This window comes from Castor canadensis, chromosome 5, assembly GCF_047511655.1.
Source record: "Castor canadensis chromosome 5, mCasCan1.hap1v2, whole genome shotgun sequence".
Taxonomy (NCBI): Eukaryota; Metazoa; Chordata; class Mammalia; order Rodentia; family Castoridae; genus Castor; species Castor canadensis.
In genome coordinates this window covers 4,949,359-4,977,046 of record NC_133390.1, presented here as the reverse complement: position 1 = coordinate 4,977,046, position 27,688 = coordinate 4,949,359, and the positions used below count along the sequence as shown (strand labels likewise).

The following is a 27,688-nucleotide window of genomic DNA, read 5'->3' as shown; positions in this document are numbered from 1 at the left end:
GCAGCAGTCTGGATTTAGCCATGGTCTGCTGAGGCTGTGTAGCTAGCAGCCAGGTGCGGTGGGCTTTGTGAGGGGCTTAGAATACCCTGCCAATCCCTCATCGCAGTGGAGACCAATCTGTGTTTTGTGGTCTCCAGCACGAGAGCAGGTGCTTGCGCCTTCCTCGCTCTCCTCAGAGACACACCTGCGGTGTTCAGAGCATTAGCATCTTTTCTGATTTCTTAAATTGGGCTCTGGGTCCAGTGCTGTCGTTTGCAGACACAAGTATCAGCAGGATGGACGGTAGGAAGGACTGATCCACAAGCCATCAATGGGAGATAAGAGAAATAGACATAGAAATAAAGGCAGACCACCTTTTCTTTTTTATTTCGCTTAGACAAAATGCAAAGAGTGTCTCATCAAATTAAAAAATAAGCAAAAAAGAAAAACCAAATTGGACCCCCCACCCCATCACTGACGGCACGCATCCTAATTAACAACAGAACATCAAATTGAGGACCTGCTTTCTAATGGGAAAGAAAGGTGTGCAAACGTGACTGAAGCTGTCCCCTGCCCCCAAATCAATGTTCCTTTTAAATTCACAAATAGGCTAATTTCACCCCCCTCCCATTTTCTTTCTTGACTCTTGTGTGATAGAACTTCCAGTCAGAAGGTTAAATTAGTCCCCCATGCTCTTTGTAGAAAATCAGTAAAAATGCAATAGCCCGTGAAGGTCATAAAACTGGGCTTCTTTCCCAAAAAATCAGATGCCCAGGCAGATGGAGCTCACACTCAGACAGAAAAAAAGCAGGAGAGTCTTTGCACTGTCCGTGGTTTCAGTATTTTCTTTCTTTTTTTTTTTTTAATATATTTTGGCAATTTTCTTTAATTATAAATATTGGAATTCTGTAAAAAAAAGGTAGCTTTGATTGAATTGTTTAAATTGTATTTACAACGCTGTCCAGCCATGCCTTTTGTTATACCAGGGTGTAGGATTTTGCGTACGGATTGTTTCCTTTCAAATGGCCCCGAGAGTCGAGCAGCGATTCTTGGGAGCTGCTCATTTTAGCTGCTTGTCCCAGCTCTGCCCCTTCTCGCTGAGGTAATGTGGCCACAGCCCCCTGCTGCCATGACTGTCCTTCCCTGGTGGAGGACGTGGAGGAGGAGGCCTCCATTGGGATGGGTTCAAGGACTGTGGGGCGCTTCAGGGTCCGACTTTTCTGAGGTTCCAAGCACGCTTGTCCTAAACTCAGGTCCCTGCTGGTGCCTGGAGCACCCCGGTTTAATAAGAAGTCCATTCGAAGGTATGGAGGCAGATGGATGAGGTCGCCTGGGGACAAACACAGACAGTTAGTTGGTTCTTCACTTGCTTAACAGGGCAGAGCACCTTAAGTGTCCATGGAAAGCTACTCAGGTTTAGAGATGGAGACCCCATTGCACATGGGGCATTTCTAAGGACCCCTCATCCAAACTTACCACAGAGGAGTTGGAATGGCTCTCACCCCCTTCTCCCAAGGCATGAAGAGCCTGTTTTTCCATAGAACTTGGTTCTGCAATGTCACACATGAGCCAAACGGATGGCGCTAACAAGATCCAAACACCATAACCAAAAGAAGAACTCATGTCAAAGGCAACACGTCTGCTGGGTACAAACTGTGGGAGAATAAACCCTGCCTATGATCGGAAGAGTTGGGGGCTCCCAGGGCTTTAGAAAGGACAAGGGAGAGCTGGCTCCCCTCTTGGCTATTCTATGGAACCCTGTGACCTCAGACAGCTCCTAGTCACTATTGTCTATAACGGTTTCAGATGAAGACTCCACAGCATTTAGCCTCCATACCTGGCTTTGTCAGCCTGTTAAACTTCTTGTGTTCCTTCTGTCTTAGCTGAGCTGTGAATAGAGATCAGAACAGCTTAGATCAGAGGCTTAGTCCTTCTTCCTTGGCAAGATCACTCGCTTTGGCTTCTAGGGTCCCATGGAAACATGCCTTTAGGTCTCCTTCAAGGGCACCTGCTCTGGGGAGAAAGGCTGCTGATGGTCGGCCTCCACTGACACCCCATGTGTGGAGGCTACCTTTCCTTTGAGTTTCTCCAAGCCAGTACAAAGTTATCCTGCCAACCCTGTCTGCCCAGGGTGGGATTTCTCTAGCAGGCAGCCTCTGCCTCGAAGGGCATTGCAGGCTGAGGTTCTCTCTCCCCAGTTCTTCCTTCCCCTTTCCTTGTCACAGGCCTCAGACCTCTATCATGGTCCCTGGACTCCCTGCCTCCTTCTCCTACTTCCTTACTTTTTATTCTCCACAAAATTTCCCTGATAAATCCCTTGCTTTTAGCTTTGTCTTGGTATTAATTTCTTGGAAAACTTGAGCTGGCACAGTTTCTACAACTTTCAGTTACCAAAGTCACTATATTGAAGGTCAACCATGACTTCTCAATGACACACTCTGTGGTTTCCTCTTGGGCCTCACCCACCTGGTACTACGGCAGTGTTTGATGATGTTGTTCTTGTCTGAGCACTCTTTGCCTCGCACTGTGTCTCCCTGTCTGTCCGCATCTCTGAAGGTCCTTCCTCACTCTCCTTTACTGGACCATTCTCTCTCCATCCCCCAGATGGAGAACTTTCCAGTGGTTTGTTCTCAGCCTTCTCTGTCTTGGAAGGCCTGGCTTTGCTTGTGTCATCACTTTGTAAATAACTCTCTTTCCCTTCCCGCTCTCTCTCCCAAGCCCTGAGTGTGAATTGCAGAAGCTTCGCTGGACATTTCCAACTGAATGTCCATTCTCCCTCATCCCCAAATGCTACTTTCGCCCATCCAGGTTGTTCTACTTGCATAGTCCCTTGCCTCTTTTTGGTCCCTGTCATCATGACTCTGGCTCAGGTCTGGAATTCATCTTCCCTTCCCCTGTCCCCTGAGTGCAATTCAGGCCTAGCCTCTAGATACGCCACGAAAGCCATCTTCTCTTCCTCGAGCTACACTTAGCCTGGTTCTAAGTCTGGTTTGCCTGGGAACAGACACCTCTCATTCTCCAGCCATTCTCACTTCAAGGCATACATAGGCAAAGGGTGTTTGCACAGCATGCTGATATGAATGCAGGGGGCTCTCCCTGGCCAGTTTCAGGCCTAAGGAGCTCACCATCTTGGCACACCTGAGACTCACGGCATTCCAGGTGAGCAGCTCTGGCTAGAGAAGGGGTTTGGGGTATGCAGTTCTGGAGGATGTGCAGGTAAGAGAGACATGATGATGGTCTGAGCTCAGGGGGCAGCTGTGGGATGTAAGAGAGCAGTGAAGTTTTGAGCTATGAAGGAGGTCCAAGGAAGATGGCTTCAGAACTGATGAGAAGAGGCAGAGGTGACAAAGATGGATGGGTTGGATATGACTCCCTCCAGGTTTTAAGCTCAGGAAATAGGGTGGACAGTGGAACCATGCTGTGGTTTGGTTTGGCATAGATATGTCCACCAGAGTTTCATATCTTCGAGATTTGGTCCTCCATGTGGTGGTGGGAGGTGACGGAACACTTAAGAGGCGTGGTCTTCTCATTCTTGGAATGGATGTGGGCCACAGTCTCTCTTTGGCTTCCTGTTTTGTGTGGTCTCTTCCTCCCTCCCACACATACTCTCACCCTCACCATCTGCCACGGTCCTCTTACCAGAGCCAGTGCTGTGCTTTCTGAACTGTCGGCCTCCAAGCTATGAGCTAGATCATCGTCTTTTCTTTATAAGGTTGACCTGACTTGGGTATCTTGTTATAGCAACAAAAAGCCTAATACAAACTAATAAGTGTGAAAGGCTGTATGAGGGAAATACTGTGATGAAGAAAGGTGATGGTTTTGGTTTCAGACATGTTAAGTTTGGTGTGGCTGGAGACATCCAAGATGCAATATCTAGTAGGCATTTTAACCTTAATAATATATCTAGAGCACAACTCATTACTTACTTTCTGAATCTAAAATAACTGAAAACTCCCATTACTGTTGTTTCAAACTATTTCCTGTGTCCTTATTTTCCTATAAACTCACAGTCATCCATCACACTTTCATAACCCAGACTTTGGGGGCTCTTGGACTCTGCAGTGCAGGGAGGGGTGATGGTAAGACCATGATGTTCAAGTGAGGGCTGCTATTAGCTGGGCGATAAGCTGGCAAAGTAGTGGGAGTGTTGTATGGTAAGACAGGGTATAAACTCAGAACCTCAGCAAATGCCTCCATGTTCATCCACAGAAAGAAAATCATCACCAAAATGGAAGGACCAGTCAATGGCATAAGATAACTGAGAATAAATAAAACCAACACAGGTGCTAAAAAAGCAGGTTATGCAATTTAAGGAGCATAGCAATTTTCAAAATGGTGTTCATATTCTTATTATTTTTCCCAGAATAAGAGAAATGATGACTTTATCCTTGGGAAATTTACCAAATGATTTCCACATCTGTGTACTGAATTGGCACACTGCACGGTATTTATAATTCAAATATCCACTTGTGTTTCATCACTGGCTTTCTCAGGATGTCTTTACTCCATTATGGGATGATGAGAATTATATGATTTCATTAAGAACTGCAGCATGTAATTCACAAAATGAATTTGTGACACTTTGAATTTGGCTCAATGAGGTCAAACACACTAATTCAGTGTTAGCTTCATATGGGGAACTGGATCAAAGGTAACCCCAAAAATAAATTCCATGATACTCTTGTAGAAAGGAATGACCTACGTGGTATTCTTGAAGGAAGGGTTTTTGTCACTTGCTGTAGCTGGAGTCTAAAGTGGAGGGTACAGATGGATTACCATTGTTCCTGAAGAAATAAAATTATTTAATTTTTATAAATGAAACTTCATGGCATTGCAAATTACCCATGTTCATGTCTGATAATAAATACAGTCATCAATTTTTCTATCAGGAGGTTAATTATTTGCAAACAAATCTCATGAAAGCATGAACAGAGCTGTCATTAGGAAAATAAACTGGAAAATTATTTTGCAAATGTGAAGAACATTTTCTATGGGAATTGACCAATTTTGAAATGTGTGGATTTATATATATATAATTTCCTAAAATTATCTGTCTATTCCTAAGAGTCTAATAAGAAAATTATACTAATTTTGCCTTTATTTATTCATGTGACTAATAATAATATTATTTATATTCATGTGACTAATGTTGGTTGGTCAAATATCTGAGAACATCTAGAAGACATTTACTTCCAGATTTTTTTTAAATACAGGTTAAGAATACCTCATGCTACTTCTGAGATCTGCCTTGGTCTTGCATTCTTGAAATATTTGTATTGTGTTGTATCAGATTTGGGGACCAGTCTCTACCTCAGTAAATTCCCAATGAATGCTCAGACATTACTAGACTCCTACAAAGCCATAGCACTTTGGTTCTGGTTGGATTGGAGAAGGTTAGGGTCTTAGATTGAACAGAGAAAACATGTTTGAAATAAAAGACCAAGTCCACAATCTCTGCCCCTGCCCACAGGAGTTCCCACTTCGGATGTAGTGATCAAGAACATTCTGGTAGCTGAAGAAGGTTGGTGAGGAGTGCAAATGCTGCATAATGGAGGCAGGTCCTCAGCACATTCCTATACACAAGGACCACTTGTGTTTTGCTTATTGCAGGTCTGCCAATATTGAATAGCCACTATTGCTGAAGGACCCAGTATTCCAGGCAAAGCTTTATGAAGTTTTGTACAATGCTCTCATTAGCTTTTTATTTTTGACTGTGTGTTTTCTGATTAACACTCAAAAGTCGCCCTTTCAACTGTGTGGATGCCTCAAAGGAGCTCTCTCAATAATTCATGTACTTATGGGGAAGAAGTACGAGAGTAGTTGGTGGCGAGCTTGGTCTATTATAAGCACTTTATGTCGATTAAAATCCCAGCCCACATGCTAGTTCAAGTACCAGCTGAATTTTCTAGTACTTTGTCCAGATCCTAGGTTCTTTGTTGCCTACACCTACCAAGACAACCTATGCAATTGCTTCAGAGAAAGAGAAGCCAAGTTGGGGACTGAGATAACTTTCAGACATTACCACACCTGATTTTCTTATCCCCATCCTGTCCCCTACTGCCTGTTTCATACACCATGACAATGAAGAGTAGTGGTTGGGAGGGAGTTGGCTGCATTTGTCTGATTGGCATCGATCTGGGCTCAGTTTCCTCATCCATAAAATGGGTTTAGTAGCATCTATCTAGAGGGTTGTGGTGAGGACTCCACTAGGTAGCTTGCATGCAAGCTTCACCACAAGACAAAAGTCTGAGGTCAGGGGCTGTAGTTTGCGGGAAAATGAACCAGGAGCTTGTCTCTCTATTGTAGCTTCTCAAGACATGTCCAGTGACTCACCCTTAACATTGGTGAGTGTGACCTCACCAGGAGAAAGGCTTTGTGGATATAATGAAGTTAAGAATTGGGACATGAGATCATCTGTGTGTAAGGTGGGCCCTAAATCCAATGACATGTGCCCTTAGAAGAGATAGGCAAAGGGAGGCACGAGGCACAGAGACACAAAGGGAGTGAGGACAGGTGAAAATGGAGCAGAGACTGGAAAAATACAGCTGCAAGCCAAGGGTCACTGGAGCTGCCAGAGACTGAAGGAGCCTTTGAATTTCTGGTCTCCAATCTGTGAGAAGATAAGTTTGTGCTGTTTTAAGCCACCATGTTTGTAGTGATTTGCCATAGCATCCCCAGGACACCACCTCAGATGTCTTTTCTTCTTGGTTATGATGGGCTTGGAGCCACTCCCCATGAAGTCAAGCTGGCCTCCTCACTTCTATAGTTTGATGATAGTCTTGCTTCCATCAGACAAGGGAAAATTATGGACTGTCTCTCCACGGATGGACAGGGACGGTGATGTGGGTATGGCAAATGGTGCCTCCCCCAACACCTGTATGCTGAGCTCAGAGCAGCCCCTCTGAGGGCAAGGTTGGAGCCATTTTGTCATCCACCCCTCTTTTGCCAAGGCCAAGCCAGAGTCATTTATCCAGTTACTTTACTTTCTGCAGAAGCAGACACCTATTCATCTGGCCCCAAAGACACGTCAGGCCTCAGCTGGCAGTGCTCTCTGGATCCAGCCTCCAGGCTTTTCTAAGTCCTCCCAGGAAGGAGCAGCAATGTCTTTGAAATCACTTGTCTGCATTAGCAGTGACGGTCCCTCATTGGCCCACACCCATCAGCCAGGACACTTTGTGTTCTTCATGCTTGTGAAAGTAACAGTGACCAAGAGAAGTTTAAGGGCCTTTTTTGCTCTGGACTCTAGAGTGACAGTATTGGGTCAGCACATCACGGGAGTGACCTCCAGCAGGCACACATGCCCTGGACAACCCATGTGTGGATCCTGTCATCATATGAAGCCCGGTTGGTCCTCACCTTGTTTCCAGGAAGATGAGCTGTGGTAGAGGTAGTTTTGGCAAAGATGCACATGCCATATTAGCTCCTGTGGTCCTCTTGGCTTCCCTCTGGTCCACCTTCTTCCTCCTTCTTCTTTTCTTTCCCCTCCTCCTTCTTTTTTTCTCCCCCCACTTGTTTTCCTTGTGCTGAAATTTTCATTCATGAAGTCAAAGGTATAAACTGAGTGTAAGACAGCATCCAGGCCATAGGCACCCAAAAAAGTGTATGAGAGAGAGAGGTGGGGGGAGGGGGAAAGGAGGGACGGGGAGAGAGAGGGAACTGGAGATGGAAACACACACAGACTGAATTAGAAGGACACAGATCCAGGAAGGACAACATCACAGCAGAGAAAGACAGGTAGAAAAGAGAGACATGTCACCTGAGTTTCAGGGGACAGTGGCAAAGAGGAGTAGAAAGAAAGAGGACATCAGAAAGGTGGGCCAGAGGAGGAGAAATGTGTGTTAATGGTGATGGACTGGCCCTTTCACAGCTTTGAAGACGTGTGTCTGTGGTGACCACCCACCCTCATTTGGGGCCCTCACTTCTCACACTTTGCTCAGTGGCCTTGCTGTAGATCACAGGCTGCGCACATCACCATCCTCAGAGGAAACTCAGACTTTGGCATTGGCTCTTGCCTCAAGGGAGGAGGGTGATTGAGCCATTATTGCAATGTTTATGCCTTATTATTGGATATAATGCTTCATTTCTCATCCTCTGACACTGCCTTCTGGGGATCTTCAGTGACAGTAATGTCTCTTGAGAAAGTCAGCACTGAGTTCTCCCTCTGTCCTGAACCATTCTGCATGCTGAAGGCAGTGTCACCCTGGACCTCTGGTCCTCCTGCGGCTAGCTCTCCCCTTGGCAGACACCTGCCCAGAAGTGTCATCCTCCACAAAGACTGCCTTTGAGCCCTGGTGGGCCTGACGCTATGAAGCCTGATCTATTAAAATGCTCCCTGTTAGGCATGGCTTAAGGTATAGAGCACCTGCCTAGCAAGAGTGAAGCCCTGATTTCAAAACCCCAATATTGCCCCCTAAAAGAGCTTCCTTTTAGCTGGAAAGCAAAACTTTCTAAACTTTCTCAATGCATTTCAGATTCACACACAGACTCTGAAGGTATTTCAGCTTTGCAGGAAGGTGAGTTTGACTCTGGGGACATGTACCAATGTTGTCACAATGTGGAGGTGAGGGCGGGGAGGTGGGTGCTCAACATCTTACAACTTACAGGACACCCCGTACTACAGAGTTATCCTGCCTTAAATACAAATGGTGCTTCTGTGGAGAAACTCCCATGTAGACGGTCAAAGTTCATAACTTTAAGAGGATTCTTATTTCACTTCAATTCTACTTGGAACATGCTGAATTCAACGAGCGTAAGGGATTCTGTCCTTCAGAGTACCAGTCCCCAGGAACATCATGGAAGGATATGAGATGTGGGTTCAATGAACAGTGATTTGAGACAAACCCCAGAGTCTTCCTCCCTGGTGAGAGCCCCAGAGCCTGACACAGTGGTAGCTGAGTGCTGCAGGAAACAAGTGGTTTGGACCTTTGAGTTGCAATCCCACCTCTGCTTTCAAATGGCTTTGGGATCCTTTTGAATTTCAGACCTCTCATCTTTAGTCAAATGCAAGGAGCATCATCTTTCTCTGGGCACCTTTAAGCCTAGAAAAGGCTTTGTTATGCTCTGAGCTGTATCACGTATGAAAATAGGTGAAGTCCGACAGAAATAAGCATAGGCTTAGGATGAAAGGCTGGAAGAAGATTTACCAAGCCAATGGCCCCCGAAAATAGGCAGGAGTAGCAATACTTATCTCTGACAAAGTAGACTTCAAACCTACATTGATCAAATGAGATAAAGGACATTCCATACTAATAAAAGGGAAAATAGACCAAAAGGAAATAATTATCAACCTATATGCACTCAATGTCAATGCACCCAATTTCATCAAACATACCCTGAAAGACCTAAAAGCATGTATTAACTCCAACACAGTGGTTGTGGGAGACTTTAACACCCCATTATCATCAATAGATAGGTCATCCAAACAAAAAATCAATAAAGAAATCCAAGATCTAAAATATGCAATAGATCAAATGGACCTACTTGATGTCTACAGAACATTTCATCCAACTTCTACACAATATACATTCTTCTCAGCAGCCCATGGAACCTTCTCCAAAATAGATCATATCCTAGGGCACAAAGCAAGTCTCAGCAAATATAAGAAAACAGAAATTATAACGTGCATACTATCTGATCACAATGCAATAAAACTAGAACTCAACAACAAAAGTAAAGACAAAAACATGCAAACAGCTGGAAACTGAATAACTCATTACTTAATGAACAATGGGACATTGATGAAATAAAAGAGGAAATTAAAACGTTCCTGGAAGTCAATGAAAATGAAAACACAACCTACTGGAACCTATGGGACACAGCTAAGGCAGTCCTGAGAGGAAAGTTTATAGCCATGAGTGCATATATTAAAAAGACTGAAAGATCCCAAATCAATGACCTAATGATACATCTCAAACTCCTAGAAAAACAAGAACAAGCAAATCCCAAAGCAAATACAAGGAGAGAAATAATAAAAATAAGAGCTGAAATCAACGAAAAAGAAACCAAAAAAACCATACAAAGAATTAATGAAACAAAAAGTGGGTTCCTTGAAAAAATAAACAAGATCGATAGACCCCTGGCAAACCTGACTAAAATGAGGAGAGAAAAAACCCAAATTAGTAGAATCAGGAATGCAAAAGGGGAGGTAACAATAAACACCATGGAAGTCCAGGAAATCATTAGAGACTACTTCGAGAATCTATATTCAAATAAATTTGAAAATCTTAAAGAAATGGACAGATTTCTAGATACATATGATCATCCAAAACTGAACCAAGAGGAAATTAATCACCTGAAAAGATCTATAACACAAAATGAAATTGAAGCAGCAATCAAGAGTCTCCCCAAAAAGAAAAGTCCAGGACCTGATGGATTTTCTGCTGAATTCTATCAGACCTTTAAAGAAGAACTGATACCAACCCTCCTTAAACTGTTCCACGAAATAGAAAGGGAAGGAAAACTGCCTAACACATTTTATGAAGCCAGTATTACACTTATCCCAAAACCAGGCAAAGACACCTCCAAAAAGGAGAACTGTAGGCCAATCTCCTTAATGAACATTGACGCAAAAATCCTCAACAAAACAATGACAAACCGAATTCAATGACACATCAAAAAGATCATTCACCACAACCAAATAGGTTTCATCCCAAGAATGCAGGGGTGGTTCAACATACGAAAGTCAATAAATGTAATAAACCACATTAACAGAAGCAAAGACAAAAACCACTTGATCATCTCAATAGATACAGAAAAAGCCTTTGATAAGCTCCAACACCATTTCATGATAAAAGCTCTAAGAAAACTAGGACTATTCCTCAACATTATAAAAGCTACATATGACAAACCTATAGCCAGCATTATACTTAATGGAGAAAAACTGAAACCATTCCCTCTAAAATCAGGAACCAGACAAGGATGCCCACTATCTCCACTCCTATTCAACATAGTACTGGAATTCCTAGCCAGAGCAATTAGGCAAGAAGAAGGAATAAAAGGAATACAAATAGATAAAGAAACTGTCAGAATATGCCTATTTGCAGATGATATGACCTATACCTTAAAGACCCAAAAAACTCTACTCAGAAGCTTCTACATATCACCAATAGCTAGAGCAAGGTAGCAGGATATAAAATCAACATAGAAAAATCATTAGCATTTCTATACACTAACAATGAGCAAACTGAAAAAGAACATACGAAAACAGTTCCATTTACAATAGCCTCAAAAAAAAAAAAAAAACCTAGGTGTAAACCTAACAAGAGATGTGAATGACCTCTACAAGGAAAACTATAAACTTCTGAAGAAAGAGACTGAGGAAGACTATAGAAAGTGGAGAGATCTCCCATGCTCATGATTGGTAGAATCAACATAGTAAAAATGTCGATACTCCCAAAAGTAATCTACATGTTTAATGCAATTCCCATCAAAATCCCAATGACATTCATTAAAGAGATTGAAAAATCCACCATTAAATTTATATGGAAACACAAGAGGCCACGAATAGCCAAGGCAATACTCAGTCAAAAGAAAAATGCTGGAGTTATCACGATACCTGATTTCAAACTATATTACAAAGCAATAACAATAAAAACAGCATGGTACTGGCACAAAAACGGACATGAAGACCAGTGGAACAGAATAGAGGACCCGGATATGAAGCCACACAACAATAACCAGCTTGTCTTTGACAAAGGCGCTAAAAATATATGATGGAGAAAAAGCAGCCTCTTCAACAAAAACTGCTGGGAAAACTGGTTAGCGTCTCCAAAAAACTGAAACTAGATCCATGTATATCACCCTATACCAATATTAACTCAAAATGGATCAAGGATCTTAATATCAGACCATAAACTCTAAAGTTGATACAGGAAAGAGTAGGAAATACTCTGGAATTAATAGGTATAGGCAAGAACTTTCTCAACGGAACCCCAGCAGCACAGCAACTAAGAGATAGCATAGATAAATGGGACTTCATAAAACTAAAAAGCTTCTGCTCATCAAAAGAAATGGTCTCTAAACTGAAGAGAACACCCACAGAGTGGGAGAAAATATTTGCCAACTATACATCAGACAAAGGACTGATAACCAGAATATATAGGGAACTTAAAAAACTAAATTCTCCCAAAACTAATGAACCAATAAAGAAATGGGCAAGTGAACTAAACAGAACTTTCTCAAAAGAAGAAATTCAAATGGCCAAAAAACACATGAAAAAATGCTCACCATCTCTAGCAATAAAGGAAATGCAAATTAAAACCACACTAAGATTCCACCTCACCCCTGTTAGAATAGCCATCATCAGCAACACCACCAACAACAGGTGTTGGTGAGGATGTGAGGAAAAAGGAACCCTCTTACACTGCTGGTGAGAATGTAAACTAGTACAACCACTCTGGAAAAAAATTTGGAGGCTACTTAAAAAGCTAAATATTGATCTACCATTTGATCCAGCAATACCACTCTTGGGGATATACCCAAAAGACTGTGACACAGGTTACTCCAGAGGCACCTGCACACCCATGTTTATTGCAGCACTTTTCACAATAGCCAAGTTATGGAAACAGCCAAGATGGCCCACCACTGACGAATGGATTAAGAAAATGTGGTATCTATACACAAATGAATTTTATTCAGCCATGAAGAAGAATGAAATGTTATCATTCGCTGGTCAATGGATGGAATTGGAGAACATCATTCTGAGTAAGGTTAGCCTGGCCCAAAAGACCAAAAATCGTATGTTCTCCCTCATATGTGGACATTAGATCAAGGGCAAACACAACAGGGGATTGGACTTTGAGCACATGATAAAAGCGAGAGCACACAAGGGAGGGGTGAGGATAGGTAAGACACCTAAAAAACTAGCTAGCATTTGTTGCCCTTAACGCAGAGAAACTAAAGCAGATACCTTAAAAGCAACTGAGGCCAATAGGAAAAGGGGAACAGGAACTAGAGAAAAGGTTAGATCAAAAAGAATTAACCTAGAAGGTAACACACATGCACAGGAAATCAATGTGAGTCAATGCCCTGTATAGCTATCCTTATCTCAACCAGCAAAAACCCTTGTTCCTTCCTATTATTGCTTATACTCTCTCTACAACAAAATTAGAGATAAGGGCAAAGTAATTTCTGCTGGGTATTGGCGGGGTGGGGGGGGCGGAGTGGGTGGTAAGGGAGGGGGTGGGGACAGGGGGGAGAAATGAACCAAGCCTTGTATGCACATATGAATCATAAAAGAAAAAGGAAAAAAAAAAGAATTAACCTAGATGGTAACACACAGGCACAGGAAATCAATGTGAGTCAATGCCCTGTATAGCTATCCTTATCTCAACCAGCAAAAACCCTTGTTCCTTCCTGTTATTGCTTATACTCTCTCTACAACAAAATTAGAAATAAGGGCAAAATAGTTTCTGCTGGGTATTGAGGGGGTGGGGGGAAGAGGGAGGGGGCGGAGTGGGTGGTAAGGGAGGGGGTGGGGGCAGGGGGGAGAAATGACCCAAGCCTTGTATGCACATATGAATAATAAAAAAATAAAAATTAAAAAAAAAGAAAATAAGTGAAGCATCTCTTGGGGATTTCAGGGTATTTGGGAAGGAACTGCATACATTTCCGGGGGCTAAAATTCCAAGGCTCATTGTGATAGCCTCTTCCTCTGCCTATGCAAAGTCTTATTAGTCAGAATCTGTGAAACCATGCAAATGCTTTCCAAGTGTATTATAGTCCTCGGGGACAGGATGTCTCAGGGGACACACAAAAGGGATCTTTCATCAATGTCTAGCAAGGTTTGATGTCTGTGCTTGGATGGAGCTGGGTATTGATGCAGAAATAAGAAGCAAATGATGCTTACTTTGAGTTCTAGCAATTTTGATAAAAACCATGGAGATCAGACTCGCACCAACACTGCTGTGTCAATGAGCTCGTTACTGGAGGAACTGTGAAGTCTGCCCAATACCAGAGGCAGAAGGGATCTAACACTCTTTAGTTTAATATTAATGTTGCAGTACGGTAATGAACACTTGTAAATGAATCTCTCTTGGTAAATGAATCTTCTCTCCCAAACGCAACCAGGAAAAACCCTAAATAAATAATGTGATATTCATATCAGAGGTCCATGTGCAAGGGCTCAATTACCATTCTTGGCTTGTGCTTCGGAGGCTTCATGCATTTTTAAGAGCTCCTTGATATTGTGATTTTCCTACTTGCTGGTGACTGTTGAAATGCCACTGAGGCATGAAGTTGGGCTTGAGTTGGTCATAGCTCATGAGTCTTCAGAAATTAATCTGGATTGGAAAATCTTCTCTGGCCTGTAGGCAAGCTCAGAACCCATGAGCAGCAGTGTTGGAGCACTCACAGGAGAAGGACCATGAGGTTCAAAGACAGATCCAGCTCCCGTGTAAGGCCTATGGGGTACCTCATGTTAGTGTTGGCCTGACGGGGAAGCCTGTGGGGACCTGCCCTTGCCCCGTTCTCTGAAGCTAGCAGATCTAACTTGACCACCCCCTTGCCTCCACATCTCAAACCATGCACAGGAGAGTTGAGTCTGACTGGAAATGAGAAAATTCCTGCCAGAGGGAAGACACACTTGTGGAGTTATAGGAGGCCAGGGGTTGGAGGCTAGAGACCAGGAGTTCAAGGCTGGCAAGGAAGATGGGCAGATCCCTCAGGATTTTGTAGGCCTCTACCCCGAGAGCATCAGAAAGTCTTAAACACAAGAGATTTGTGTTTAAGACTTGAAATGATGTCTTTCTTCCTGGGACCTGGGATGCATTAGAATGTGGTCCTGGCAGAGTCCAAGCAGGGCCATGTTGGAAGATGAGGTTCTCTGCTGTCCTGATCTCAGTTTTCACAGTGATCCCTGGATCTTCATGTTGTTTTAGCTGATCAGTGTCCCCCTGGGCTGTGTGTAGTGTGTGTGTATATGAATGCCTGTCTTCTATAAGCTGGGTTTTGTCTTACTTATTGGGCTTTCTCAAGATTTACATGTCATGTGTCTTCAGGATATTTTTCCTGCTGTCTCCTCTATGACACTATTCTGATAAACAAATGAGACTGTGAGAAGTATTAATTTAATATATCAAACACCTTTCTGTTTTGTTACCTTTCAGTATCTTTCTACATTGAAGACAATCACTACAAGAGCTATATATTTGTACTCTGACAGGGACTATCTGGCATGGAATGAGCTTTCAGTCGCTGTGGTGAGACTTTTGCTTGTCTTCTGAACTCTGGAAGCTTCCCCTGGTCAGTTGGTAGGACACAGACAGCCCTCTTGCCTCTATCAGGATACAGGCCTTCACTTTACTTAACTGTCCTCAGGCACTGATACAGCCTACAGGTCCCCAAGAATTTAGAACAGAGACCTGATAAACCAACTGAGAAGCAATGAGCTGTTCCAGAGGTCTCAAAGCCAGACAAAAGGCTATCAGAACAGAGACTAATGAGCAGAACAAGTGGGCGCTGACAACAGCCCAAGCAACAGCAGTGGCCATGGAAACTGGCTTTTGCACTGGACAAGGTCAGACATCTTAGGTCTGGGAGGCATCTCCCGAAGCCAAGGGCATAGCACAGGGGGACAGTGGGAGGTGGCTGCAAAAGACCCAGGGTCCTAGGTGCTAAGGCAAATGGGCTTAGAGTTCCAAGCATGGGACCAGAACAAGTCTTTCCATTGCTGATGTGCCTAAGGGACATCTGCTGAGAACACACGAGAACCACGGAAGAGCCTGTAACATTCTGAAGCTGCCAGTGCCCACTAGAGAGAGCTGAAAGAGATAGTATGAGCGCCTGTGATCATTCAGATCTGCACAGAGTAGGCATGAAGAGCAGTATGTGAGACTCGGTTTTTTCTAGCTGGAGTATTTGGACATTTGCCGGTGTTTGGCAAGTCAATGTGAAGTTTAGATCCATGATATGATTGCCAAACTCAGTCCTATCCATGGCTTTTGTCTTTGCTTTTTGCTCTGCCTGGATCACTGCCCTATGGGACCTTTTCTGGGCCCTCTTCCTCATATTGTTTACATCTCCTTGCCTCTGGGTGACGTTCCCTGACCATCTTTTCCAAAATACCCCCTGCCATCGCTTACCCATTCCTTTCCCCAAGCTACTTCTCTTCCAGCACTTAGCAGGATCCGAAACCATGCCATTGGTTTATGTTACCTCCCTTCTGGAATGTGAGCCCTCTCAAGGTGGGATCTGAGGACTGCCATGTCCTCAGATCCTAAAACAGGGCCCATTACTTAGCAGATGGTCAATTAACATACGCCACAGGAAGAAAGGAAGGGACGGGCCAGGGAGAACAGAAGCAGCTCTCTCCTAGGAAGGGTGGAACCCAAAGACACTGAGTGCGCACATGTGTACGTGAGGATAAACATCACGAATAAAGAAAAACTAGTAACCCAAGAATGTTAGAAACTAGCTTAGAATGCTACCCCAAACCAAGAATAGGCACTGCAAGCAAGGCTGAATGCCACCTTCACTCGGAGGAGGGCAAGCTGTTAAAACTTTCCAGCAACTTCTCAAAGGGAGAATAGACTTTCTTTTGTTATTGTTTGTTTGTTTTTTAAAGATGGAAGCTGACCTTTCTTTTCAAAGAAAACAATCACATAACTAGCATTTCATTTAAAATGCCTAAGTCCTAAAACTTCAGGATTCAGATAATATGAAACATCTAGAGCTGGCTGTTTCTAGCTTCTGGCTCTGTTGTATATAGCCCTCCATATTTCCGGAGGGGAGCAGCCCCTGTAAAGCAGAAGTGGTTCACTTTTGACTTGTTAAGGATAAGACCAGAAGACAAATAATTTTGTTTTCCAGTGTGCTAGAAGATGGAGTAGACTTCAACGTCCACTTGTATTTGACTGACAATTTTTGGTAGTTGATATACTTTAGCTAATTGGTCAGTCTTCTCATGAGCTTAAGCATCATATTTTCGTTCATTCACTGCTATTTATAAAGCACACACTATGTAACAGACAAAGTGCTAAATGTATATGTCTCATTAACTCATATCCTGTTTCGTGAACACTAACTATGTACCTACTGGTATCTATAGACCTGGGTGAGAAACAAAGATAACTCAGACAGGTTTCCTATTTCCTGGAGCCATGATCTGGCCAAGCTCATGGAACTTGATACTGATTTTTAGTGAACTTAAAAGTATGGGATCATATTATTGGTACTGAGGACAGACAAAGGAAAATGATAGAAAGAAAAAAGGATCAAGAAGATGAAGAGCTAATGGTGAGGAGAAAGATATTCCGGGGTTGGAAGACTAAGAAGATAATGACTGACCTCATTTACAACCCAAAGGAGACACAGGGAAAGGATGTAGTTTAAAAGCATAGCCTTTAGTTCCACCATGATCCATAGCAACCTAGTGTTTTGAATGGATTCAGCTTGGCATGACCATCGCCATCTTGAATTATAACCACTGTGACCACCCTGATAATCCTGATTGGTTTTTCCCTGCATAGTTTCTCAGCATGCTATAAATAGACAAAACCAACAGAGTGGCATGTGGAGCTTTAGAACTGGACTCTGGTGCCAGGAATGTGCTGAGTCTTCTGATAGTAGCTTGAGATAAACCAGGTACATTAAGGCTTGGATGAAGTCACTTTTGTCTTGACCACTTTATAAGCCCTCATTTTTCTGATCCAAATCTCAAGGATCCACCTGTTCTCACTGCCATCAGGAACATGCTTCCATCAGTAAATTCCCAATAAATTTCACTCTGTGTTCTTGCAGGCTCCCTGTCTCTTTTCTTCAGTCTTAGGGTGACTTCAGATCTGTTCCAATGCCACTGGCGCTGGGCCTGAAGGATACACCAGGACGGCAGTCCTTCAGAACATATTATGTTCCATGCTGACTTTAATTGCAATATAAAGGAGGAACAGAAAGCTTTCCAAAGGGCAAAATAGATCTCTAAAGCATATTAAATATTCAATAATAATACAGTCATCTGAGGTAGACAAAAGAAAGTTTGTGAACATTAGGACTCACATTGATTTAAGAAATTATTCATACCTAAGGTTATAAAATCATTTCACTCAAAATAATACATTAAGATGACAGTTACTCTGTTGTCATCTTTCATCTGCTCTAATGGGTCCAGGCAACAATGCATGAGTAAAGCACAAACTCTTAAAAAATATTAATACAAGAGTATGGACCATGTGCCATCAAAAAGAACCACTAAGCCTTTAATTACTTAAAGGCTTGCACAAGGAGGACAGTCATCCAAACTAGAAGCTCATTCTATGCCCTAAGTTACACTTAAAGAGGAAATGGTGGCTGTGTTCTCTTAGATGGATGTGTAAAGTACTTAAAGAGGTCCCACAAATGAAGTGGGTACTTCACTGAAAAAAACTAAAAGCAGGAAGAGAGGACCAGTAACCTGCACAGAGTCTCCATGGAGATTCTATCTAACCTTAACAACAGCAGAAACAACAGCGGGCACTGATGGCATTTTCTCTGCAGCATACATTTTGCATAGACTCAGTAAGTAGGCACCGATGTTATACATACTTCACCGAAGCCGTGCAAGGCATGCCACTGGCTCATTTTCTCCTCACTGGCCCTTCTTACCCTCAGGTTGAGCAGCTGTGAAAAGTCATGGCATTTATCTTGGGCTTGGTTACATTAGCCTTGCAAATAAATGCCAACAAAAATACTTATTAAAAAAAAAACCCACAAAAAATGGCTTGTCCTTTCCCCTGTGGACGTAGATAGAATGAAAATAAATGAAGCCATCGTTCTTTATTGTATCCTGGCATGAATCTTGAGTCTGTTTTGGAGATTACTTCTGGATAGAAAATTCCTATTTTTATGTATTTTTATGCATTTATAAGACTCATTTCAATTGGGCCTTATGCCATAAAACACAAGGGAACAGCAATAATTCAAAAATGAAGATAAATTTTTGAAGTAGAAGCAGTATTGTGATTCAGAAAAGGGGTAAAAAGAGAAATAATGCTGGATTCAGCAAGATTGGATAACCCATGAGGGAAGGTCTACAGGAAGCTGTTACAGGTGGGAAAAGAAAATGTCACTTTTCAGATGAGAGCTACCAACTGGCCACAGTGCATTGGACTTGGTCTGAACGTTTATGGTTAATTATGCCGTGTGTGGTTTGCAAATCCTGGGCTCCAAACTGAAAAACTGTGTTTCCATAGAAACCCAGATTTTTCTTGGCTTCTTTTAAAATCCAAGCTCAGACCAGGCCCCATTTCCACTTGAGGTCAGTTGGCACCAGCTTGCTGGCCTTTGACCTTAAGACAGTCGGTGACGTCTTCAGCTGTCTTTGACCCCATCCCTCCTGTGACCCTGCTGGACTGCTTTGCTCATTTGCATTAGCTGCAGTCCTCACTGACTGCAGATTTTGTGACTTTCACCCATAAACCCAGACTATTCACAAGAGACCAAACTGAAGCTCGCACTACTGACTGATTGACATTTGCCAGTTGCCGGCACCCCAAGTAACTCAGTAAATCCAAGTCCCAAATATTAGTTCCTCTGTCCTCTCAAAAGCCAGCTGCATTAAATTATAGACACCCAACTTTTGAGACTCTTGTCATCAAGCAGTGGGGGTCTCTTTCTCTTGAGTCTAGGCTCCTTGGGCTCTGTGACTGCTCCAATAATAGCCTGTGGCAGAAATGGTGCTCCCAGGACTGTGATCCAGATATGGTTTGAGTACGAGTGTCCTCCAGGACTTGTGTGTTGGAATTTTGGCCCTTAGTGCAGTGATGTTGTAAAATCTTAAGAGATGAGGGCAGTGTGAGGTCACTGGGTCATTGGAGTGCTGCTCTGAGAAAGGTCTAAGGTGTGGGACTCCAAGTTAGTTCTCTTACGAGTGAATTGCTATTAAAGAGCTCCTTCCACCATGACCTGACTTTCTTTCTGGTGATGCTGTCACTTTCTAAGAAGATGCATGATCACCATGGTGCAGTTAATGTTAAAACCATGCCTTTGGACTTTCAGAACTGTGAGCTAAGTAAACGTTTTTCATTATAAAGCACATAGCCTCTGGTATTCTATAACAGGAGTGGTAAACTGACTAATACAGTCAATTCCCAGGCCAACCTTAAAAAACTGGTTATTTCTACTGTCTGTCCCTTGGAGTACTTGCTCCTAGAATTATGTCATCATGATATGAGGAAGCTCAAGCTACTTTCTGTAGAGACTTACATGGGAAAGACACAGTCAGCATCAACTAGCCAGGTGAGTGAGCCCTAATGGAGCTCCTAGCTTGGTCTCCCCACTAGGTCCTGACCAGATCTTAGATTCCTGAACAAAATTAATGACTTGTTTTAAGCCCACAGTGTTGGGACGAGTTGTTCTGCCGCCGTCAATAAACAGAACACGCCCTGGTCTGAGAACTGGACTGGAAAGGCTTCCCCAGTAAATGGACATGAACTAGGAAGTTAGCATGTCCAAGCCATGTCCACATCTTGCCCTTCTCACCTGGCCGATGTGCCTTTGGAACTGCCATGTTTGTCACTCGCCCTCCATCCTGAGGTTTGGGGGGAGATGCAGTGAACCTGCAGATCCCAGATTCTGAAGGGGTGCTGGAGGTCAGACTGTCTGTGTACTCATTTGTCCCTGCCGTCAGCTGCTCAGATGACGTGTCAGATATGAAGCACTCTGTGATCGTGAACTTGGCGTGCCTCAGCTGCTCTTCCATCTTGGCATGTTCGTAGGCCCTGGCCAGTTCTTCGTAGGTGGAGGAGGCACTTTCTGTGGAGACCATGCTGCTTCTTGCTCGGTCTACACCACGGAAAAAAGAAAACAAGGTGGATGACTTAACATCCTAAGCTTGAACCAGCCTGATGACCCTTCCTGGCTTCTAGCTGGTCCTGCAGATCATTGCAGGATATGGCAGGAGGCCTGGCTGTTTGTCAGAGAATTCTGCCTGTCACTCTGAGGCCAGCTTCAGGAGACTCAGCAAATTCAGCTCAGGGAATTCCTTTCACTTGACTCACTGTAGTCAGGTGTTCCAACCCTGGACATTTCCATAAATAAATAATGCATCTGCGTGAAAGAATTCTGCTTTCAGTGAAGACAGTTGGGAAAGTGGTGTCACCGAGCTACAGCCCCCCTCCCTGCTCTGACTTGCAAATTGATGTGCACCGCAGAGACTCTTTAATTGGCATGAATGATTGGAGCTCTGCAGTTCAGATCCTCAGGTCTCAGCTCGGGAACAGAGACAAGACGTGAGGATGAGTAGAAGCTGTGACTTTGCACAAATACTGACCTCCAGGCAGAATGATCCTTCATCCCCATGGCCCTTCCTTTGTTGTTCCCACCAAAGGGGATGAGAAAACAGCCAAGACAAAAACCAGCGCAAATGTGCCTTTTAACTGGGCCCCATCATTTTGGTCAGAGAAATCACTGCATTTTAAAACCTATAAAAGTTTTGAAGTCACCTCTGTGGAACTCTGAGAGGCTTCTAAGAGAAATAACAGACATAAAAATAAATTCCCACGGTGATGCTCCACCTTTGGAATCCTGCTTTTGAAGTATATCATCAAGAACAAAAGAAAAACGAGTATTAAAATTTCCTACAGCGACTGGGTTCAGATATAATTTCTTTTCAAAATTGGGGGGTGGGGGGGGTAGGCACCGCAGTGCTATTCTTAGGCCCTGTCTTATCTCAGATGGGAAATCTTGGTGGCTGCTGCCACAGACTAGATGACTTACCTTATAATCAACCCCTGTTTAATTGTCAAATGGATCAGCCTATTTTTCCTACAGAGGAGCTGACCTGGCCATGATGCAACTTCAACTGCAGTGTCTTAAACCTGGAGATGGGAGTGGGTCAGACGCCCTCAGAGTGCCATCGGCAATTACTGAGATGGTGTGGGTGAAAGTTTAAAATCGTGTATATTTCTCCCAGAGGGGTAGGAACTAAAAAGAGAGAGGAGCCTGGCTGAGATTTGGAACACCTGCAAAAGAGATACCTTCTGGTCTGGTTTTGCAGAATTCACTGGGTCTTGCTTGTAGGAAATGCTGCATGGCTGTATCAGGAACTGTTAAAGTTAGTGGCTTAACAGTTTGAAAGTGACCATTACAAGAGAATAAGCAGGGGGAAAGAAGCCTTCTCTCTCCTCATCAAAGAGCCCATGGGGCTCATGATGTGAGGAAGGACTGGGCTTTGCTGGCCCCCAGGGATAAGGAGGAAGCTTGCAGGAACCCACCTGTGTCCTGTGATGGGCTGACACTGTAACTGTCACTCTCCTTGTCCACGGATCCCGTCGCCCTAGGCGTTGGCAACCTCCAGTCTGTGGTGAGGGTGTGTGCTGAGATGGTGGGGTGGGGTCTGTTGAGGGTCCACTGGCTGGCGTACCGGTTTCTGGCTGTGGGCCCAGCCTTTGCATTCCTCCTGGTGGTCGGATCTGTGAAGAGGCAGGGATAATGTGTAACTTTGTGTTCAGGGGAATGTGGCCAGCTGGCGTCAAGTATGAAGGTCATCTGTCTCCAGACCTGACCTTCCCCATGCAGCCCAACACCCCAGGAAGGCTTCCTTGGCTTTTCCTGTCCAGAGCACTCTTCCTTTCTCTCATGTTCTGCCACATTCATCTGATAATTATTCATAAAACTCTGAGGGAGAGTTTGGATTTGAACCTTGGTCTTGGTCTTTAATTATTCTGTGGCTTGATGCACATTCATTTAAATTTTCAGAGAATCAGCCTCTTTGGTAAAATAAGGGCTCTTGACCAACTTTGCTCTACTATGGCTTCCTTTCAGCAATTCCTCACCCTTGAGGTGTTACTATGGTTTAATCATGTCTCCCCAAAATTCTTGTCCATGTTTTAAGCCCAGGATGTAATCTTATTTGGAAAGAGTCATTATAGATGTTATTAATTAAGATGAGGTGATACTGGGGTGTCTAATGTGACTGGTGTCCTTATAAGAAGAGGAGATAGACACAAGAGGGAGACATCTATGTGAGGTTAGAGGCAGAGAATGGGATACTGCTTGTCCCAACATTCTCTTTGCTTTTGACATGTGGAGGCATATCTCTCCAATGGAATTGTGAGAACTTGGACAGATATGACTTGGATCATTGAATATGGAGAACAAAGGGTTAAATGGTATTTGGATTTCATGTGTCTACCATCTGCAAAACCTCAAGGGTTTGTGTGTACATAAGCTGGTGTGCATGAGGGGTCATTATCACTACAGCTGGAGCCAAAGGCAACAAGTTGATGAGGTGGACTGAGCTCAACTCTGGTGAACTGAAGAAAGGGAGGTTCGAAGAGCAAAGAGTGTTGATTCCTGGGGTGGAATTCTGTGGGATAGGGGAGAGGTTCGGTTACCTGGAATGATTTTCCTGGGGCTCCAGCCTGAAGGAAGCTCGAAGTCTTAGATAGGTCTTTTCTATCTTTGACTCAATTTCATGATGGTCTGGTTACTCTGAACACAGTAGCTATTCACCACTCAGTTGTAGTTTCAAAGGAGCACACCAAGAGGCCAACCTGTGACACTGCTGGGGTGATTTAGTTATTTGTTTCTCACAAGCCAGGATGTCTCTCCAGGGAAGGAGCAAGGGCACTCTTGGATATACAGCCTACAATAGTCCCTGGCACACAAAGTTTCCCAAAGGAATTCATACAGTCTAGGGTCATTATGGATGGATCATAGCAGCTCAGAGTCAAGTGACACAGCTCTTAGGTGACAAAACGGAACCCAGAGCTTCTGCCTTTCAGTGCAAGTATTACCTGCTACTTGGCCACAGAAGGCCATATCTTGGCCATCTAAGGCTTTAGCAGTAACTGCATGAGAATGATTTGTTTATAATCCATCTTGGAACATGAGGGGTTGGACAGCAAGGGTTGGGTGGCAAAAGGACCTTCTTTTTAAATGGAAGAGTCTCCTTTCTGCAAAGTTCTTGTTATTGGATTTTGAACCAATCCATATGCTAGGACACTGTCTAGGAGCATTAAGAGGGCAGCCAGATCAATACGTTTTAATATTTCCTGGGTCATCAAAGCACTGTCTTGGTGTGTGTGCTCTGGGCATTGATTTTTAGAGACATTTCATCCCTTACTTGCAAAATTCCACAGAAGGCTTAGATGTTTATGGCCTTGATTAGAATGCAAATGAGTTATGCTGGAGTGTTCAAGCCCTCTACACAACAAGGTGTAAAGGATAATGGTTTCTGCCCTGAAATGTGAGGAAAGAGGTCTTCAACGAGATAGAAAAACACTGTCATGGGTAGGAGGCTAAATGTCTTCCAGGCACTATCAACTTGATAAGTGGAGCTTAAATAAGTGAGGCTTGTTATTTAAATGCTAATGAATCTTTTGCAGAAAATTACCCAGTCCCTTACATAAGTTTTAAGCCATCTCATTTTTATGCTTCTTCAAGTTTCTTTCAGCTACAGCTGCAGATCTTTCTGAGCAGGCTTTCCCCATCCACTGACGGCATTCCCTCTTGAGTTCACTCCCCAGTGGCAGGCAGTGTCTTCCTTTCCACCACACCTTTCCTCACTGAGATCACCCTATTCGGAAAATTCTACTGGCAAGTCATACGTGTCAGTCTGTATTCAAAGCCTGAACTCTTTTCAAGTTAATTTTGTTCATTATCCCTTTTTCCTGGATGAGGACAGTGGTCCCAGTGGCCTGGTAGTGTTGAAAATATAGGTCATGATATTAGGTCCTTCACTGTAGCCTGCAGTCCTGTTCTGAGCTTCAACAGGCACCCTAGAATTGAAATCATCTCGGTATGTGGAATATGAGGGTACCTGACACATTTTTTTTAAGTCAGGTTTTTGGAACCATCGTTTTGTACTTTTATAAGATCGCTTCTGATACAGCAGCTCAAATAAAACTTCTACTTGGATTCCACTCAGTTGTGTGTTTTGCAATTTGCTAGCTCATCTAGTGAACAAATAAATACATTTTGGATTTACTGCCCCTGCCTGAAAAGTATTTTGTTATGCTCCCAGCATTCTAATATACATAAATAAAATGTGCTAATTAAGCATCAACTTGCTAAGCAGCCAATGAGTTAGAGGGCAAGTGATATAAATAACTCTTGGCCTTTAATGGTGGGTCTAAACCTGCATTAAGTTTCTGCCCATTGAATCAAATTATTTTAATTATCCTGAATTTGGGATAAGGGAGGATTTTGTGGATAATAGGGTTACAAAGTGTGTCACGTGTTCTGTGATCATGGTATTAATCTGCTTTTATCCTCTGCTATTGGTTTTCATGTCTTGTGGATGTGGCAGACTCTGCATGAGGCAGGCAGGAAAAGCCTTTGGAGCCAACTTGAGGGGCACACACTGACCCCACTGGCTTTCACTGTGCACTGAGAGCTCTACTGCAGTAACTGCACCAGCCCCTCTAGAATACATGAGGAAGCAGAATGGTAGGATCTAGGTGGTGTACGCCAGGCTGCGCTGGCTCCTGGGATTGCTTCCTGGAGCCTCAGACCAGGAATGACTGGGGTTTAGGTGTTCCCTGCAGCTCTCACCCAGGTGGGTCTTACAATTACCCTGCTCCTGTCGAGCTACATGACTTTGGTGAGTCATCCCAGCTCTCAGGGGCTTGGCTTCCTTGTCTATAAGAGGGACCTTATTATATCTGCACCCTGGACAATTTGAAGACCAGATGCCGGTAACATTGAAATTCTCAGCATTAGGTTTGTCCCACAGTGGTGCTCTGTAGCCACTTGCTAAATCTAAATAGGAATACTTATGCCCTCAGGTTCAAGCAGCATTAATTGATAATAACCTGGGGCCTTAAAAAAAATCAGACTGAGATGCATAAAGGAAAACATGGAGTTGGGGTGAAGCTCAGTGGCAGTGCACTTCCCGAGCGTGTTCTGGACCCTGGGTTTGATCCCCAGTACTATGAGATATATATATTACCAATAGATTACTATTCAGATAAATCAGTTGATTTTTTAAAATACATATGACTGGAGAGAAGAAAAAAACCTTAAAACCAGCTGCTAGCAACTTCCTGTGGACTGAATGGAGCTGAGCAGTAGAGATAACAAGGATGAGAACTGTATCCCCTTCACTTCCCAATTCAGTGCTGCCCGGGTAGACCCTTCATATCCACGGGTTCTGTACCCAAGGGTTCATCCAAGAAAGGATCAAAAATGTCCAGAAAAAGTGTCTCTACTGAGCACGCACAGAATTTTTCTTATCTCCACTCCCTACCCAATAGTGTGATAACAATTTACATAGGACTGGCATTGTATTAGGTATTTAAGGTGTATGTGAGGACAAGCATAGGTATTGTACCAGTTCTGTGCCATTTTACATGAGGGACTTGAGCATCCTTGAATTTGGTGTCCTGGGGGTCTTGGAATCCATACCCCGTGGGTGCTAAAGGACAACCATATTTCATGGGTGCTTTCCAGATGTTCTGTACACAAATGAATAAATGCACAGACGAATGACTCCCAGGTAAATATGACCAAAAAAGAAGACTAAGACTTGTCCATTCACATGTCTTCATATCTTGCACATTTTGCAAATAGAAAAATTGATTTAAGTTTTCCTAGGTAATGATATTGACAAATCTCTACTCCATGCTTGAAGAAGACAATGTATACATTAAAAGATGCTTGTCTCTGGGTGAGGACATGCATGCACCTGTTGAACAGGCACCTCAGGGGAGGGACAGAAAGAAAGGGGAAGTTGATTGCCCAAGTCCTATTTAAGCTACTAACCATGCTTTCTTTTCCATTCCTATTATTCTATTTCAGGACTGGATGATTGATTAGTGCCCACTGTGTGTCAGACACTGTAGCAGATGTTGGGACAAGGACATGACTACAGCCCCTGTTTCGAGTGTACATTATCATCCACAGGAGATAGGGAAGGAAACTGAGTGGAAGGCACAGCCAAGGGATGTGTTTTCACACATCGGAAAAGATAAATAGCAAATTGTTGCTATTTCTCCCATTTTCATAATGAGAATTTGTTGCAACTCTCTGGCCAACCAATAAAGTGTTCAGAAACATAACTTCTGCAACAATCATTCCAGAGTGCAAACAACATATTTTAGATGCTCTTCTTAAAAACAGAGAATTCCTACAATGGCAACACAGTCCTAACATATGACACAGAAGATTAGTGTCTTTTGTAGCTGAGAAAACAGGGGATACTGCCAGCCCTCTGTGTCCTCAGATACCAAAATCCTTGGCTATTTAAGTCCTTTCTATTATGACACATTTGCACATAACTGATGTATGTCCTTCCATTACTTTAAGTAATTTTAGTTACTAATGATACCTGATACAATGTCAGTGCTATGTAAATAGTTGCTATACTGCATTGCTTAGGGACAGATAACAGGGGAAAGGGCTGTAGTAAAGGTGAAATTTATACTTATAAATATTTTTGATTTGTGTTTACCTGACTTCACTGATGTAGAACAGTCAGCCCACTGATGGAGGGCTGACTGTTTAAATGAACTTCTGCAAATCCACCAAACCTCTATGGCAAGGTGTACCCCATGGGCATGAATTAGTGCAGCTGTGACTGACACCTGGGCAGAGGTGGCAAGCTCTGGGCCTGAGAAGCACAGCCACCAGCATGCCTAGTTCTAAATGAGAAATGGAATGCTGCCAGTACCCCACACTGTGGCTTGGGGGAAATATTTAATGACAAAACGATCCCCAAGATCCAGAGTGTTCTGCAGATAATAAGTGAGTAACTTTATCTTTGAGATGAGGGAGGCAACCAGAGACTGGTGCCGGA

The 27,688-nt window shown here is 43.3% G+C and overlaps 1 protein-coding gene across 2 annotated transcripts in view; it reads right to left on the bottom strand.

The window, feature by feature from the left end:
- Nucleotides 1-347: 347 nt before the first annotated feature.
- The window catches only part of Dscam (DS cell adhesion molecule), a 657,480-nt gene continuing 630,139 nt past the window's right edge, over nucleotides 348-27,688 (bottom strand). For both annotated transcript variants that reach the window (XM_074072614.1, XM_074072615.1), the window contains exons 31-33: nucleotides 22,164-22,361; nucleotides 20,431-20,733; nucleotides 348-1,309 (exon numbers count right to left, since the gene is read on the bottom strand). In XM_074072614.1, the coding sequence (XP_073928715.1) occupies nucleotides 957-1,309; nucleotides 20,431-20,733; nucleotides 22,164-22,361 (854 nt within the window). In that variant the 3' untranslated portion in view covers nucleotides 348-956. The remainder of the gene's footprint in view (nucleotides 1,310-20,430; nucleotides 20,734-22,163; nucleotides 22,362-27,688) is intronic.